The sequence below is a fragment of the Tachypleus tridentatus genome, chromosome 10 (assembly GCF_004210375.1).
Source record: "Tachypleus tridentatus isolate NWPU-2018 chromosome 10, ASM421037v1, whole genome shotgun sequence".
NCBI classification, from domain to species: Eukaryota; Metazoa; Arthropoda; class Merostomata; order Xiphosura; family Limulidae; genus Tachypleus; species Tachypleus tridentatus.
In genome coordinates, this window is record NC_134834.1 from 158,405,099 (window position 1) to 158,422,626 (window position 17,528).

General features: G+C 31.7%; 1 protein-coding gene across 4 annotated transcripts in view; it reads left to right on the forward strand.

The window, feature by feature from the left end:
• The window catches only part of LOC143230746 (ubiquitin carboxyl-terminal hydrolase 20-like), an 81,910-nt gene that overhangs the window by 46,158 nt on the left and 18,224 nt on the right, over positions 1-17,528 (forward strand). For all 4 annotated transcript variants that reach the window (XR_013016614.1, XM_076464837.1, XM_076464838.1 and 1 more), the window contains 3 exons: positions 9,859-9,973; positions 13,856-13,921; positions 16,145-16,271. Coding sequence is in view for 3 of the 4 variants with exons in the window: in XM_076464837.1 (XP_076320952.1) it covers positions 9,859-9,973; positions 13,856-13,921; positions 16,145-16,271 (308 nt within the window). In the remaining variant the exon portion in view is untranslated. The remainder of the gene's footprint in view (positions 1-9,858; positions 9,974-13,855; positions 13,922-16,144; positions 16,272-17,528) is intronic.

Below are 17,528 nucleotides of genomic sequence, written 5' to 3' on the forward strand. Positions count from 1 at the left end.
TGCCATGGTTTGTTTTGGTTCAGTGGTTGCACGCAGAATCCCCTCTACAGCTTCTCTCTCATTGCTGAACTATACGCCATTTCTCTTGCCCTGGATCACATAGAAGCTAAGCAGTACTCAAATTGCACTATTTATTCTGACTTGCTTAGTTCTCTACTGCCCTTCATGTTAGTTCATACCCTGTTGTGCTGATATTTAAAATAGACTGGCTCATTTCTCTTTACCATTTACTTCTATCCAGTTTTGCTGGATACCAGGCCATGTTGGTATTTGTAGGAACAAACTCACCAATATTACAGCTAAATCTGTCTGCTCTGGCACTATTACTGTTGTGCCTGTTCCATACAAAGACTATGGTTCTGTTTGCAAGGCTCGGCTCTATGCTAGTTTGCAGTCAACTTGGAGTGAGCAACGTGAAAACAAGCTTTTCCAAATAAAACCTTATATTGGACTTTGAAAGTTGTTTTAACTAGACTATGCATTGGTCACAGTTTTTTAACTCATTGTTTTCTTTTATCTTGAACTGATGCACCAGTGTGTAGTTTGTGTAACACTCAGATCACAATAAGCCACATTTAACTTTCTTGTCATCATTATGATTCACAACGATGGCACCATTTTCAGCATGTTCTGTTCTGAGGTTTGTCCATAACATTAGACAGTGTTAGTGGTGATGGTGACACTGTCCACCTTGGTAATGTTTTTAGTTTTTTAAAGGCCATTAATCTTTTTATTGTTATTTAAGTTTTTTTATTTAAATATTAGACCTTTTTTAATGTTGATTACCTTTTAAGAATCAAAAGTACATTTAATTCAATTTGAAATTAGAAAATGGCCATAACATCAAATAACTTGAAACCAGGACTGGAAAATCCAACTTCAGGTGACTGACAGTGGTTTTTGAACTTACCTGTTAGTCTTCCTGGTGAGTTATGATGATTACAATTATGCTATAGGAAGTCCTTTACAGCTTGTATTACTGTAGTTTTTCTCTTACCGCTGTAGGCTAGATGTAAAAATTGGTTTTAATGTTATTTATGTTTTTTTAATTCAAAAATTAAACATGTTTTGTTTTACCTTAATTTCTTTTACAATTTTACTAATTTTACTTTAATTTTAACTTTCTGTTGGATGTTTGGTACAGATAGCCTAGTTGCTTTGTGCCATAAAACACCAAACCAACCACAAGTTTAGTTTGATTGTTCAATACTCATAGTCATATTCCAGTGAGAAGTTAGAGCTTAATTGTATCCTTTGTCCTATAATGTTAGATTAGGCTTAACATGGTCTGTTATTTTTGGTTTACCTGTAGTTCATTTTACAGGGAAATTGATAATTAAGTTAAATATCCTGTGTTTCTTTAACACTTAACATCTAATACATGTTTATTTCACTACAAACTCCCTTAAATTTGCATTATATTCACATTTTTTTCATAATTCTCAATAATTTATACTTTTTACATTTAATTTAGTTTGTGTGGATCCCTTGGGGTTGGTGTCCACACTACTTTTTCCTGATAGAACTTACCTTCTTCCTACAACTGTCAAACCCCTTTAGGATGACCTAGATTTTGCAGGTTTTCCTTCATGTGATTATGGCTTACTTTTCCAGGTCTCTGCTGCAGCCTTTTATCCATACGTTTCACATTATATTTTTCCCATCATTCTTCACGTGTTATGTTTCATTATGAGACTTTTTATCTTTTTTTTGGAGAGGGTAATTGTGTGCCTTGACCTACACAGGATCATTTCTTGATTCTATGCACTTAAAAATCTGTTTTTGTATGGAAGGACAGTCTTTTTCATCTTATCCTTTCTATTATTAACACAGTTTTCCAACTTCATTTTACCACATTGGCTCTTACTGGATATGTATACCCCTCATCTTTCTTAAGTATTCTACCTTTGCCTAGGGGAGTTTAATAGGATATTTCCTCTTCCTTCCCTACCATGGGGGTTTGACATCTTCAGTTCTTCCTATCCACATGTGGCTTCTTTGCTCTTGGGTTTTCCTGGAGTGAGACACTGTCATATACTGTTTGTTTACATTCCAGTTCTAATTGAGATTTATAGTCAGCTCTTTTTCTCCAGCTTTCCACTTGTTGTTGCTAACTCTGTGAGTTTAGCAACACTTGAAGTATCTGGGATGATATCTTTTATATTTTGATTGCTCTTTTGTTTCATTTTAAGCTATTATTACCTTAATTCATACTACATGTCTGGCACCTTATCTCCATCACCTGTTATACCTGCAAATTTCTCCATTCTTTGTATATGCTTGATGCTGGAGTTCTGGATTGATCAATTCTACCTCAATCACTTTGGTTCTTCCACATTTCACTATATATTCTTTCATCACAATAGGATGAACAATTTCTTCAGGACTGAAAATGACCCAAGTACATGTTCTTATTTGGATTTCTCAGGATGTTATATAAGGTGTTTTTTTTTTATCATATAATTTGGTATCATTTTCTTGCTTTGTCTTTCAGCTTTTTTTGGTTCCACATGTCTTTTGTGAAGTTGCTTGTGATTTACCATTCCTTCTTGAGAACTTGTACTAGTACAACTACTTTGACATCTGGCTTCAATTAGCTTCTGTTGAATGGGATGGTCATAACATACTCATCTACATCTTACCCAAGCAACTTGGGTGGTTGGATTTTCCATTGATAAGTTTTTCTTGCTTCCTAGCTAATACTCTCATCTCTTAGAGGAGTGTCTTTTTACATTCCCACATACATCAGGATTGTCTGTTGGAGTTTTCTATTATTCGTGCCATTATGGTTAACTCTCTCACTATTAGAAAGGTTCTAATACATTAAAGGATGTGGCTTCCATTTCAGGAGGTAATGCACAACCATGGTCTTTCACTAGGGTTCCTTTCAATTATCTTCTTAACTTTCTTTTCCTTCTTCAGGTGCATGCATTTGATGGTTTAACATATTCCACACATGATCAGCTTTACCATCTCCCTTTTCCCATTTGGATTTGTTTCTCCTCCCTGATGCTAATCTCCAAAGTTAGGGATCATGGATTGATCAGCAGGAGGTTTCAGGACAGTTGTCATACCATGTTAATGCCCTGGCACTAAACATGGAGGCACTTGTTCTTGTTCCCTTTGTTGTAGTCAGTGGATCTCCATTTTTGAACCTACATTCTTGACATGTCTTCTGGTATGTCATATTCGATTGTGTTTTTATTGTCATTGCAGATTGAGTTTTCAATCTTAACACACTTCCTCCCAAAGAGTGGCCCCTTTATCCTCTAGTTTTCAGTGGCTCTGCCTACAGTGAGAAACTATTGGGTTGAGGAATAATTCGTGAGCATTTTTTCAAGTTAAAAAAATATATTCATAAATGAAATGCTTTCGCAAAATATTTCATATCATTTGGTAGATAATTTTTTGCTCTAATAGATGGTGTGTTTGATTTTCATATGTCTTTAATTTTTGCTTTCATTTTCAGCTCATTAAATGGAATGTCAAGTGGACAAAATCGAGCATTTTCGACACCATCTGCTTTTCGCATTTAATTTCTTGCAATTTCGTTTCAAACAATGCATACTATATACCTAGGTATTACATGAAATAAAGTATCATAATAAATGTTTTGGGTGTAATGTGTTCATGCATTGAAGTATTGTATAGTCTTGCATGTAATGCTTGAATGAAATTATTTAAAAACGCTCACGAATTATTCCTCAACCTAATACTTTCTCAATTCCAAGTTATCTCTTTCATTTTTTGTCTGTTTCATCATCCATTAGCCATTGACATCAGCACATTCAGACATAATTAGATCCAGCTCAAAGCTATGTTTTTTCTCATTGTGTAAGTCTTCTTCTTAAATGATTTTGTTATCTATTTTGCTCCATGTCATGTTTTTCTGATTGAACAATCCTGGCTGGCACATATCTGGTTTCCTCAGCTGTTTATTTCTATGATATTTCTGTTCTGTACATGCTCAATGAAGTAACCTTGAAATGCAGTTTCGTTCTCTTCTACCATTTCTCTGTTTATGTTTTTTTTCTTTTCTTCCTTCCTATTGGGTTCAGCTTGTGATTTAGTTGGCCTTTTATTCATTATTTCTTTCTTCCAGTAATAAATTCTGGTGTCTTAACTCTGTTACATACATTATGTCTTACAATTTCAAATAGCTGGAAATTTTAATTTGAATTTAGAAGTTAATTAAATGTCAATATGTATCAAATTTATTATATTTGCCAACAAGATTGAGGCACACAGTTTTCTTTCTTAACACAAATATATTTTAATATACAAACAACAATACAGTTTATAAAAATGGTCATTAAAACCTATGGTTTATACACAAAAGATTTACAGACTTACAAACAATACCAAAGTGGTCTTGGTCTCAAACTGAATCTTTAACTGACACTCATGAAGAGCAAATCAATTCTTTGTTGATACACTGTACACATCTCTTGGCAGCTAGCTAGCTTGTTGCACACGTAAGTTTTTCACCAACAATAATATCTATTGTGCTCATAGAAATACTTGCATCCAAAGTTAATTCACTGAAGTTAAATACGAGGTCTGTTCAAAAAATATGCGGACTGATGTCATAAAACAAAATGTACTTTATTTAGAAGTTACAGGTCTGGGACCCCTTCAAAGTACTCTTCTCCCCAACGCCAACACTTATCCCAACGGTGTTTCCACTTGTTGAAACATTCCTGGTACGCTTCTTTTGTAATGTCCTCCAGCTCCTTCGTCGCATTTGCCTTAATCTCGGGAATCGTCTCAAATCTTCTTCCTTTCAAGGGTCTTTTGAGTTTGGGGAACAAGAAAAGATCGCAAGGAGCAAGGTCAGGTGAGTAGGGGGATGGGGAAGAACAGTGATCGAGTGTTTGGCTAAAAACTCACGAGTTCTGAGGGCCGAATTTCGCAGCAACGCGGTGCATCTTCAATTTTTTGGTCAAAATCTCGTAACAAGATCCAACTGATATCCCACACTTTTCAGCAAGCTTCCTGACAGTCAAACGTCGATTTGCCCGCACCAGGGTGTTGATTTTGTCGGCGTGTGGGTCGTCAGTTGACGTGGAAGGACGTCCAGAACGCTCATCATCTTCAATGGACTGTCGACCATTCTTAAAACATTCATGCCACTTGAAACATGCCGTACGCTTCATAGCAATATCACCGTAAGCCGTGTTAAGCATAGCAAAAGTTTCAGTCGCAGATTTTCCAAGTTTAACACAAAATTTCACAGCAAGTCGTTGCTCCTTCAGGTCATTCATTCTGTAATCCGCCAAACGAAAAAATCGCACTTCACTTAAAACCGCGTAGCTAATACACAAATGAAGATATCTGCAATCGGGAAATGGCGTCATAATCAACTGATCTGTCGAACCTAGCGACACCAAGCAGATTCCCCTGGAACCAACTGGAGCCACGCAATTCAAACAGTCCGCGTATTTTTTTAATAGGCCTCGTAATTTGTAATATTCAAAATCTGTAAACATTCCTGTTCTAGTTTCCCAATTAATAATTGTTTATCACAATTACAGCTTCTGAGGATTATAATATACTGACTGTAGAAACCCAACAATGTATTAAAACTCTCCCTCAGTGTGTTGGGTTGGTTATCTTTTCTACTCATTAGGTAAGATTCTTGAAAGTTCAGTTGGCACAATAATACTGATATTTACATACACGTATATATTATTGATTTTTAAGCTTGAGATTCTTCTACAGACTATAGAACAGGTGGGACTTGCACAATACATATTTAAAAATATAAGTTACATATATTTCTAAAAAAATATTAAATTCATTACAACTCAAACCTGATACCTTCCCTTTTACATACACCTCAACCATATCATTCTTATATGTTCATCTTCCATTCTCTGATCTGGGTAGCTGTTTCTTCCTTGTCAGGGTACTATCTTCCACCTGTTGCCATCCTTCACTCTTCAATGAGACTGTAGCTGGGTAAGTTTTCTTTCTTTTGCTATGTATATCTTGTTTTTCAGAAGCCTATTCCTTGTTTTGCTCAGGATCTCACTCTGTAGTGAGTGGTGCCTGTTCAGGTATACTTCCATCACTTAGAATTGTACTAAATTCTGCAATTTAACTATCCTGTTCAATTCATTTTCATAATATTCATGGCTGCTGGACCATGAAAGTATCCTCCTAAATGAGAGATATACAATATAAATAATAGTGCCTCCATTCAATTGAGAGGAGCATAGTAGTGTTCTGCTGGTGTAGAAATGATTGGGATTCTTCATCCTACACCTGTATGGATGTTAGTTCCCAGCAGTTGAGTTTTGAATTCAAAACTGAACCAATCACCATATGTAATCAAACATGTCTATTGGTGGATGTCTCTGGCTTGATGATTTACGTATGTGAAATGGTTAAACCATGTGAACTAAGAGTTATTTAAGAGGAAAGAGACTTGTGGCATGCAAAAAACATTTTTTTAGTAGAAGGCAGCACTGAAAAAGAATAGCTTTATTATGTTCATGGAAGTAAGTTCTTGTCAGAATTATATGTTCAGTGTAAGAAGCTTATAACCTTCATTAAATTAGTTTTTATTGTGAAAGCAGTGTGGGTGAAAAATTAATTTCTTTCTTTATACGTAGAGTGGTGTTTTCCAAATAGTGTGCCTTCTTACACTAATATGTCACAAGTGAGCTGGTGCTGTGCCACCAAGAATTATGTACCTTACATAGCCACTTGGGAAAAATTATTCTAGAATTTAGTATCTTCAGACTACTTAGTAGGAGTACTTTTTCTATGTTATTACAACTGTTTCCACTGGGCACCCAGAAGCCCAGGTATCAACTCATCACAACTGTTACCCGATTATTAAAAAAAAAGTTATGCAAAGTTTAAAACGAAGTAATATAAACAGAGCTGCAGACAAACTAATATTTTTAAGAGAAAACAGTAAGCAGAAATCAAAAACAAGCAGAGAAAGTCATGACAGAGAGAGTTAAGATGAAAGTTGAAACAATCATAGTGATAGAGACTCAGATTAAATTCTAGTTTCAGGCCAGTGACGTTGATTAGTATGTTATTGGTCTTTAAGTTTAAAAGTGTACAAAAGTCCTTGGATACCTTATAAATCTAGGTATTCAGTCATTCATTATGCTCTTAGAACTTGTTTATACCATACTGACATGTACCTCTTCCATTGACAATTATGAATATAGGAGACAAAGAATCAATTATGTAATCAGCAAATTTTGAATTGCTTAGTTTAAAATTTTCTTTGTTAAAGGATAATCGGCTGATTTATTACATGCAGTCAGTTCATGTTTACCACCATTTCATAGTGTAGCACAACTGACATTATAGAACAGAAATGAGACCTGTTATTCAAAGGAAACTTTCAGACCTTGTGACTTTGCAATTTGTAATTGTAAACTATTGTTTCAATATAAGTATGTCTTCCAGAAGTTTCTACTCTTTTGTATAACAAGTTTAACTTGTTTCAATTGTAGCAGCTGGCTACTGCTCCTCATAATTCAGAGTATTAGAATTTGGCAATCACTGAATTAGAGATGTTGTTTCACTTCACACACTAAACTTAATTAGAAATTATCAAAGTTTTGTTCTTGAAATATTCCAGGTAAGCCTCACCCATTAATTATTTTAACTTTTCTGACAGCATAGATGCACTTAGAGATATTTTAATCTTTCAGTGTGTATTATAATGACAGGCTGCTGTAGATGGCATAATGTACATACATGTAACCTAAGTGTCATCGTTATGTACAAATACTGCCTGTGCATCATGGATATTATTTGATGACAGTCAGCCGAGGTGTGCAGTTGAAGATTACTTTGTTTTGTTATCAGCTACCAGCATTAACAAGTCAAGTAGTATCTCAACTGAAGAAACAGTTGGAAGCTTTATACTTTGATATTAATTTCATGACCATTCTATTAGTGCTCATTACTAACTGGAAAAAATGGAGAAATGTTTGTTTGAATTTCTTTCAGTACCTCATGCAGAATGGTGAGAATACTTACTGCAGCCAATATTGTGGTATATATGATTGTTGCTAAAGGTTTTGGGGTTAATATTATTTCCATCTTTCATTTATAATTATATCATTTACTGTGCTCTTTTCATTTTTCTGTCAAACCTTTCATAATTATAGGCAGTTTCAGATATGCTTTTGCTGAAAAAAAAATTCATTCACAAAGTAAATTTAAATTGTGTGCTATCATGATTTATATTGTCTTGTCTTCTACATGTTAAAACTGTTCTGTTGATAGTTGCCAGATGTTTTCAGGCACCTGAACACTTGTCTGAATTACTCATCCAGGTATCCAGTTAGGATTTTTGGTACCCGTTTAAGCACTCGTTTTTACAAAGGTGGAATGTTTATCATTTCATTGTATAATATCATTTTGTATTTTTGTAAACATTATAATATTAAATTGCTTAAATTTTTGAACTGCTATGATTTAAAAAAGTGCTGTTAAGATATTTTTATCTCAAACATTTTGTCTTTTGTACTGAATATTTTGTCTTTTCTTTTAGTTATTTATGTTATCCTACAGAATGTACCATGTTGATATTTTGAATGAATGATTGAATTTCTTGTACACATTAGAACTTATCACTTATTTTTATTTAATTTGTGACATGATGTCAACATTTTTTCTTTATCTTGTTGTTATGTTGCTTAAAATTTGTTAGTAGTATATAACAAGTTATTTTATTCTGGAGTAACCAACCAGCTACAAATGATATTTATATAAAATACCATTAAGATGTAGTTGCTACTTTTACACAAGTCCCAACTTATATATTTTGTGAGAAACAAGGATATAGATCCAGAATTTAAAAAAAAAAAAAAACATTTTATTTAACTACATTAACTACACAAAAAATTATCACTTTTATGAAGTAAGAACTAATGTGTATTAATTTAGTATTTGGTTTTGTGTAATTAGAATTATTGTTTACAATTATACAAAATTATCTTCCAGTTTAACTTAATATATTTTTCTACAATAATATTTTAACTTAACTCTCATCTTACAAAATATCTTATAAGAATGCTAAGGTCATTTACATTGAAACTGAACATTAATTTATGGGGGCACTTTACATTACTTCAGATAGGTGCTAGTACAAGGTTTAAGCTTCAGTGATGTCGAGGTTTAGGCTTGCTAACTTGTTGGCTAACTAACTAGTTAGGCTTAGTTACAGCTTTTAAACTGTATTTTTCTACTTCAAGCTTAATTGATTATTCTGTTATAACATCTTGTTTTTAGTATGTTAAACCAATTCATTCTGGTGTGAAATTAAGCATAAGAAAGCTAGTACATTGTCCATATAATTTCAACAAGAACTAGAAATAGCTTTTCTTCCATTCTTAGCGACATAAGTAATATCATGGAATTTTGGCTATTTAGACTATTTATCTTTTAAATTATTTCCTTTTTTTTTGGTGAACCCTCTCAGTATTTGTCAACAAATACTGTTCTGTTTGTGTCTTTGTATTAAGATGCTGTTTTTCAACTTAGTAATGTATTATGCTATGCTAGCAGCTATGATAACCAATTTGTAGTTAGTAAAAGTATTCATTGAAACACCTTTGAAAATAATTGGATATTTTTTGTTTGAAACCAAACAGATTGATCTGAAAGTGCTTCTTCAATTTGTAAATGTGTCCCTTGACCTGTTTTTTGATACTGTTCATAGAAGTGCTCTTAATATAAAGTAATGTTAACATAAAATATTTCATATAATTTTCTTATTCATCAAAAAAAAAATTATTTTCTTTAAACAAAGTCTGGTAATTTAATTCCTTTCAGTTTTTCTTTTGTAACACATAATTTATGATTTTCAAATTTTTTCAGGTGTTATGCATTCATTTGAAACGTTTCCGTCATGAAGTGATGTTTTCTTCCAAAATTAGTAGTTTTGTGTCTTTCCCATTAGAAGGCCTGGATATGTCACCCTTTCTTCATAAAAGTAAGAAACATACTTGAAGTATAGGTAATGCAATTGTTATGTAAAAGTTGATATGTCAGTGAAAGTATCTCCTTAACTTTAGTGATTACTTTTTAAAACATTTAGTCCAGAAAGTGAAAGAGAATGGTAAAAGTATATTCTCATTAGAAAGGTACCTGTAAAAAAAAGGACCACCTACACAACCTCTATCATATTTAATCTGTTGACAAGCTAGGGGTAAACATAGAGGCTCAAGCCCACTATATCACACACTTACAACTATCATTCAGTTTCTGCAACCACTTGTGAGAAATCAGCTATTCCTGATGAAAGAGGAACACAATAAAAATTAAAACTTGGTATGAAAAACAAAGCTGTGAAGTTGAGCCATTTAAGTAATATTTATTTTCTGAAGTTGATTTTTCTGTCATATAACTGTCACTTATTTGCATGAACATTCAGTTTATTAGTTTAAATAAAAGTTTTATTGTTAATTTTAATTTCATAATTTTAACTAATTTTATTTTTAAAATATTAATTTGGTGACTTTTATTAAATTTCTTTGAATAGTCTCTTAAATATGAATTCAGTTGCTTTTAATCATTTACACCTGAAATTCTTTAAATAATATTCAAATGCAAGCTATTATCATCTATTTAAAGGTTTTAATTATCAAGGGAAGTACAAATACTAGGATTAAGTGTCAGGGTTGCCATAATTATTGTTTTTGTCCTCTTGTTTTTGAAAATTCTTTCATTATTAGCATAAAATGAACTTTTTTTTTCTTATTTTTGGAAGAGTAATAATTACTATAAAATGCAAAGATTGTTTTGTCTTTTTAACTTCTTTTAAATTATTTATTTAAATTAATTCTTTTAAATGATCATTTCTATTGTACAAAAGACTTAGCATGCTACGTCAGTGTACACATACAAGATTCAGAACCGTAGTATATCACTGCTACTCTTCAATGGAGCAATGTTGCAAATTCTACATTATCTAAACAATAACTTTTAATGAAGAATTGCTACTAAAGATTTCTCTTTGAATTTCTGAAGTGTGTACTAAGTCAGTCTGAGTGAAAGGTAATTTTCATGCTAAGAATAAAAATGCTTGTTTTCATCTTATAATTTTCATATTTAATTTGAATAGCCTGTAGTGAAACCATATTTTACTTGTATCTAGTTTCATTTCATTTTATTGTTCTATAGCTGTATTACACTATGAAAGAGTGCACTAAAACCATTTATCACAGTGGAATGGGTTTGTGGAAACAAAGGATTGAATTAGTCACACCAGTAGCTGCCCCTCTTGTAAGATGTTGGCAGTCATGTAGATTTTTTTAAATTTAATTTATTCATTTAAGTTCTCTTACCTAAAGTAAAATCTTTCTAATTTTTACATCTTAGTTACTTTTATAACAATAAAAAAAAATAAACCGGTGAAACAAAACATTTAATACTTACATTAGGTCTCTGACTCTTTGCTATCACGGACGAGACACTTTTAACCAATTATTTCATGATGTTCTTTGTTCACAAAATAATTTATGTTTATCTTAAACTAGCAGCTGCTCATTGAAACAATTCAATGGTAAGTTTCCTAGAAATACTGAGGAATAAATATAAAATGTGTAGTCAACCCAATCCCTTGAATCTAAGCATATATGCATTGTGATTCTCAGAATGGCTGGTATGGGTATTAACACTTTTACTGATAAGGAGAGGGCATGTTTTGACCTTTCTAGGTCATTTTCAGGTTAAGAAAGTGGGTTTCTCGTCATCAAGAATGCATTGTATATTGGGTTGTTTATAATAGTGTTTTGCTATTTCATACATTATTTCAATAAGGAAAATTGCATTGCATTTGTTTTTAAGCAAGAAAGGCTAATTACAATGCATCATTGGCAGAGTTGTTTGGGTTTTGATGGTGCATCTAATACAGTAAAAACACTCAGATTAATTATACAGCAGTGGGGATTTTTCCTTCTGGATGCCACTGTTTCTTGTCATTTTACTTAGCACAAGATAAGACTGTTTTTAACAGTTGTCATTTCTTTAAAAAGTGTCAAAGAGGAGATATTGCATTCATTTCAATTTATTCAACATGGCACAGTAAAATCTTACATGTATGTAATATTAACATAAAAAATAGATATAAACCAAACAACAGCAAATATGTACTTAAACACATTTCTCTCTTTATCCTTTCTTTTTGTCCATGTTTCAGTCTTTGATATCTTTCTTTCAATCAGTTGATAGAGGAATCTCTGTTTGTTTTCTTTGCATGTAATTTCTTCCCAAAAAGAAACATTTTTGTTCTTAATATGTTTTATTTCAGATCATCCACTCAGCACATATGAAGACTGACATATTGATGTTGATACTGACGTGAATTTTTAGGAATTGCAAAAACAATGTACTCTTGTAATGTACTCTTGAAATGAAGCATTATAATATATTTATATATATATTTTCTCTGTAAGTGACCATTAAGGAGATACAGAGTGTAACAGAAAGTCAGACATTTGGTAATTATATACGTAGATATGCATTTTAGAAAAATATATATATATTCCAGGTACTGTAATAGGACATCCCAGAACTACTGTAATTTAGTTTAATTGGTTTACAAACTAAACTATAAATAGGTTTAAAAATCATATTAACTATCTGAAGCTGAACACCATGATCATAAACAGTAAAACTTAATCCACATATCTACTCACAAACAGCAAAATGGAACAACCCCTTTCAAAAATCTTGTAAAGAAAACCTGTTCTTTTTGGTTTTAAATACTCCAATAGCAACGAAAGAATTACTAACATTTTCTTTTGAAAGACTGGATGGTACAGAAGGGACATGTCAAGTGGGTTTGACATAACTTTTATATTTTAGTCAAACAGAAGGTTCTGAATTTATTTTCTGCTTTGTCAGTTTCTAGATTGTGAATGTGTAATTGTCAGGCACTCTGTTACCCATTGTAGGGTAGAAAATATAAAATGAGCAATTCAAAGTGTAGGTGTGTCACATGACACAGAAAAGTTAAAGTTAAAAGTTAATTTAAATATTTCTTTTTTATAATGAAAGAATTAAAACTTAGATAATATAAAATTTTAATTATAAATCATGTTTTGATACCAAGCTTATTGATACACATTAGCAATATAGTTGTGTAATAAATTTTTAACTTAACTGTAAAATGTTAGGATATACATGCCTGTAATAAATATAGGGCTAATGTAAACAACATAACTCACTGGTTAATCCTGTGGAGGACAAGGCTTGTTTTGTGTGTACATAGTTATGTTTCATTCAGGGCATCCCCCAACCATTTAAAATTAAGTTGTTTATCATTGACTTTTCCATGATGCTAGGAGTGATTTAATGTTGGTAGTTAAAATAGCAAGAGGTTTGTAACTTCCACATCATAACATTTCACTTTACTGTTATAATTTTTTCTAGTGGAAACATAGGTATGAAAGTTACTGTTACATTGTATAAAATTCCATCTGAAAGCCCATTTCTCCTTGTTTCTGTAATCATTTTTCTGACTTAATTGATTTGGTGGTAGCCGTTAATTTACAAAAGTCATAATTCCTACCAAGATTTTGGAGGTTTGTTTCCAATGTTTTCATTTTCTCTACCTTCACAGTTTGTATAGATTTTAATAATAGCGGTGTAGACCTAACATTGCAAAGAATAGAGTTATACAGAGGTAGTGCATTTATCATAAAAAACACTAAAAATAAGTTTGATTTATGTTGTTAGGAGCTAAAAAGCCATATATCAAACTGAACTTGAAGAAAAAAGATTACTTGGAACTGCTTACAATGGTAAGATTACTATGTGCAATAGAAACAAAAGTGAATTGTAGCTTTTGATATGTAAAATGTCATTGCAGACTGCCCAAGAGAAACCACATCCTATGATCTTGTTGCTGCCATCTGTCATCATGGAACAGCTAGTTGTAAGTTTTTTGTCCTCATTTGTTGAATTAAAAGATTTACTGTTACATTAGAAAATGTGTCAAAAATAGTAAAATTCTTAACCAGTTTGAAAGTTGTTTAATCATATTTGTGTGTGTGTGTGTGTGTGTGTATATGTGTGTACTTGCAGTAAAAAGTGTGCATGAAATTTTACTTGTTTACTTATATTATTTAATTATTGCATGTTAAATTCATGTGAAGTAATTTTGTAATTAGTAAGACAAGACTGTTATCAACATTACAACTGGAGAATTAATGTAAAAAAAAACTGTCAGGCTTTTATATTACCATAATTATTTGTACTGTAGATATATTGTTGCTATTGGCATCACCTTAGGCACAAAAGGTGAGAGGCGGTTGAACTATGCTGCATTTTTTCTATTAAAAAAAAAAGAAGCCTATATAGGTATACAAGCAGCAACAGTGGCATACCCACTATAGAGACCGGCAAATGCATGCACACTCCACACCCCAAAATCTAAAGAAATGAATAATGGTTATTTTAGGGTAACTAATTTTCTCTATATTATTAATACAGAATACTCATTATTCAAGAAAACAGTGATATAATTTAGTGACAACAACTGCGTAGTCAAAAAAGGTAATGGAATACAATAATGAATTGTTTTGTGCTCTAATTTGATTGTGTTTAAAACTATTTTCAAATGTGAGCACCCCTCTCCTTTGGAAAATCCTGTGCATGCCTCTGTATAATTCTTGGCTTTCAGTGTTTTCCTTAACCACATCACAATAAAGCTGGTATACTTTAATAGTGCTCCAATTTTCCAAATCCTTCACTTAATTACACCTTACACCTCAATAGCAGTAGTTTTGTTTTTAATACCCTCAGCTATACATTAAGATTTCTACAATTAAAATCACTTCATTATCAGATATAGATTAATTTTGGTTAAATTAGTCACAGAATCTGTTGTTGATGATATCATAAACATTTTTTCAAGTGGACCACCTTTATAAATTTCAGTCATTCTATTTCAAAATGTCCCAGTTTTCATAACATGAACTGCTCTTACTGTGTGAACAACCAGCAGCTTTAGGACTTCTTGGGCCAGACATATCTGTTGGTTTCCATAGGCCTCAAATGTCAAAATTCAAAACATCAGTAGTACCCAACAAAGAGTGGCAGTTACCTTGTTTGCTTAAATGGGTAGCATTTGTAATTTACTAAACATATGACTGACTACACTGTGACTGTATCTGAACAATGTAAAAAATGTTGGATGCAAATAATTCCTTAAATGTAATTATATCTGCTGCAGAAATGACGTTACAATAGGTCAGTACCCTATAGGCATATTGTATAGCTAAGCCTATCTACATCATATTCATCACTGTACTGGTAAGAATGCCTCCTAGCTGCTTGGAACAGCTGAGGTAGTACCATAAAAAGGATAAAAATTAGTCAGTCTTTTACTGAGTATGTATAGCATTCATCAACAGATAGTCTAACAATGTAAAAATACTAATAAATAATAAAATACACAAAGTTAATTATTAGATTTTTTTACAATATGATTAATGTTATAAATACTAACAGAAAAATCATTTCAACACTGTTAAATAACTCAAAAATCTAGTAAACTAAAGGTGTGATTGTTTACTGGGCAATGACACTTAAAAGTATGAATACAGTGTATCAGTATCTTCTGTGTCTATAACTAATTTCATTATTGTATGATGTTATATAGGTATGCTGTGTAATATTAATTTCACTGCTACTGAACTGTATCTTAATGTTATTGTTCATGAAAATGTGACACATACATTGGTTTACCATATAACTATATTAAAATGTGACATATATATTGGTTTACTTCATAACTATATTCAAATGTAACATACGCATTGATTGGCTTCACAACTATACTTTTCAGACAAAATGGAGAATAGTTAGTTTCTGAAAATTTTACCTTATCATCAGTATAATAATTTTTGTAGTACTTAAAATGTATTTTCGCTTAATGCAGTTTCTTTCATATGTTACTCTCAAATTGTTTAGTTTAACAAAATATTGTAAACATAATAAAAATTTAAGGCCGACATTTTTTTACAGTATTACATTTTTTTTGTTTCAGCTGTGTTAATCATTGTACACTTGACAGTAGTAACTTTTTTTCATAATATTAACTTCTAGAAAGCTTAAATGTTGTTTTGCTAAATGGAATTTTTGTTTTATAACTCAGGTGGACACTATACAGCATATGCTTTGAACTATCTTAATGACCAGTGGTATGAGTTTGATGATCAGTATGTTACAGCAGTAGACCCTCAGGTTGTACAAAACTGTGAGGCTTATGTCTTGTTTTACAGGTAGGATGTATAAAAAAATATAATTTTTGTACAAGAACAAAGGACTATTTATATGAAAAAAGCAACAAGTTGAAATAAAAATTATCCTGTTGTTTCTCTGACCTGATGATTAGGATTTTTAATCTGCAGGTCATAAAACCCAGTACTGAATATTCTTATCTTTTCAGCCAGTGAATTATGTTATAATACGGTAGTCAAGTTCACTATTCTTTGGAAAAAAGTGGAGCTGGGTGTTTAATGGAATTTAATAACAGAGTAATTGTCTGGTTTATTAATTGTTTACATTCAACTAGCTAATTATTCTAACAAGAATAATCGAAAATAGTAACAATTGAAACACTGCTTTTAATTATTTGTTTATGTTTGTGATTCACAATGCTAATCACTTAAGTTGGACAACCTTGAATTAATTGATGATAAAAATGAAAAGACATAATAGCAATATTTTAATTATTTGACTGCTTAATAAAATTGAAATTGGTAATAATCTGAAACACTAATTTGGACTAGTTAATTATTTTCATGAACTGAATTAATTTAATTATAATTTTGATAAGTTGGCTATATTATGTGGCACTAATCTGTGTGATAACATGATCAAACATAACCAATTTAATCACCCTGCTCAGCTTTAGTAAAAAGTAACCAAAGTGTTGGCAACGGTTACTGCTTGACAGATACCTGTGGCTGGCAGTTCAAAATTAGGGATAGCAGCATATAGCCTTAATTGCATTGCCATAAATAAGCTGTTGTTTCATGTGCACTGTCATCTTATGTACAGAAGTAAATAGTAAGTTCCAAAGCAATGCTTTAACCCTATCATGGTAGGTCATTGGTCAAATATCATGTTATTACATTTGTTGACTTGCAATCAAAATTTTATTTAGCTACTATTATATGAATTTAAATTAATAAGTTTTCTATCAAATTATTGATTATAATTTAAATTTTAGTATTATATATTAGTCAGTTTCTTAACTTAGAAGTAAATATTAAAAGAACACACCTCAATATTGATTTTTGTGGGTCATTTTGTTTGTTGAATGCAGCATGGTTCAAATTATATGTTTGTGATGTTCAAATACAAAGTCTATCGTTTTGTATGAGTTTAGATTCCAAATTACTGATTTTAACGAGCTAGAATATAAAATAAGAACTTCCTATCTTATCTATTTGCTGAGAACTTGCTAACGTTCTGAAACACACAGTTCCCCTGCTCACCTCTTTCCATTTTTGGAATCACTTCCTTATGTACAC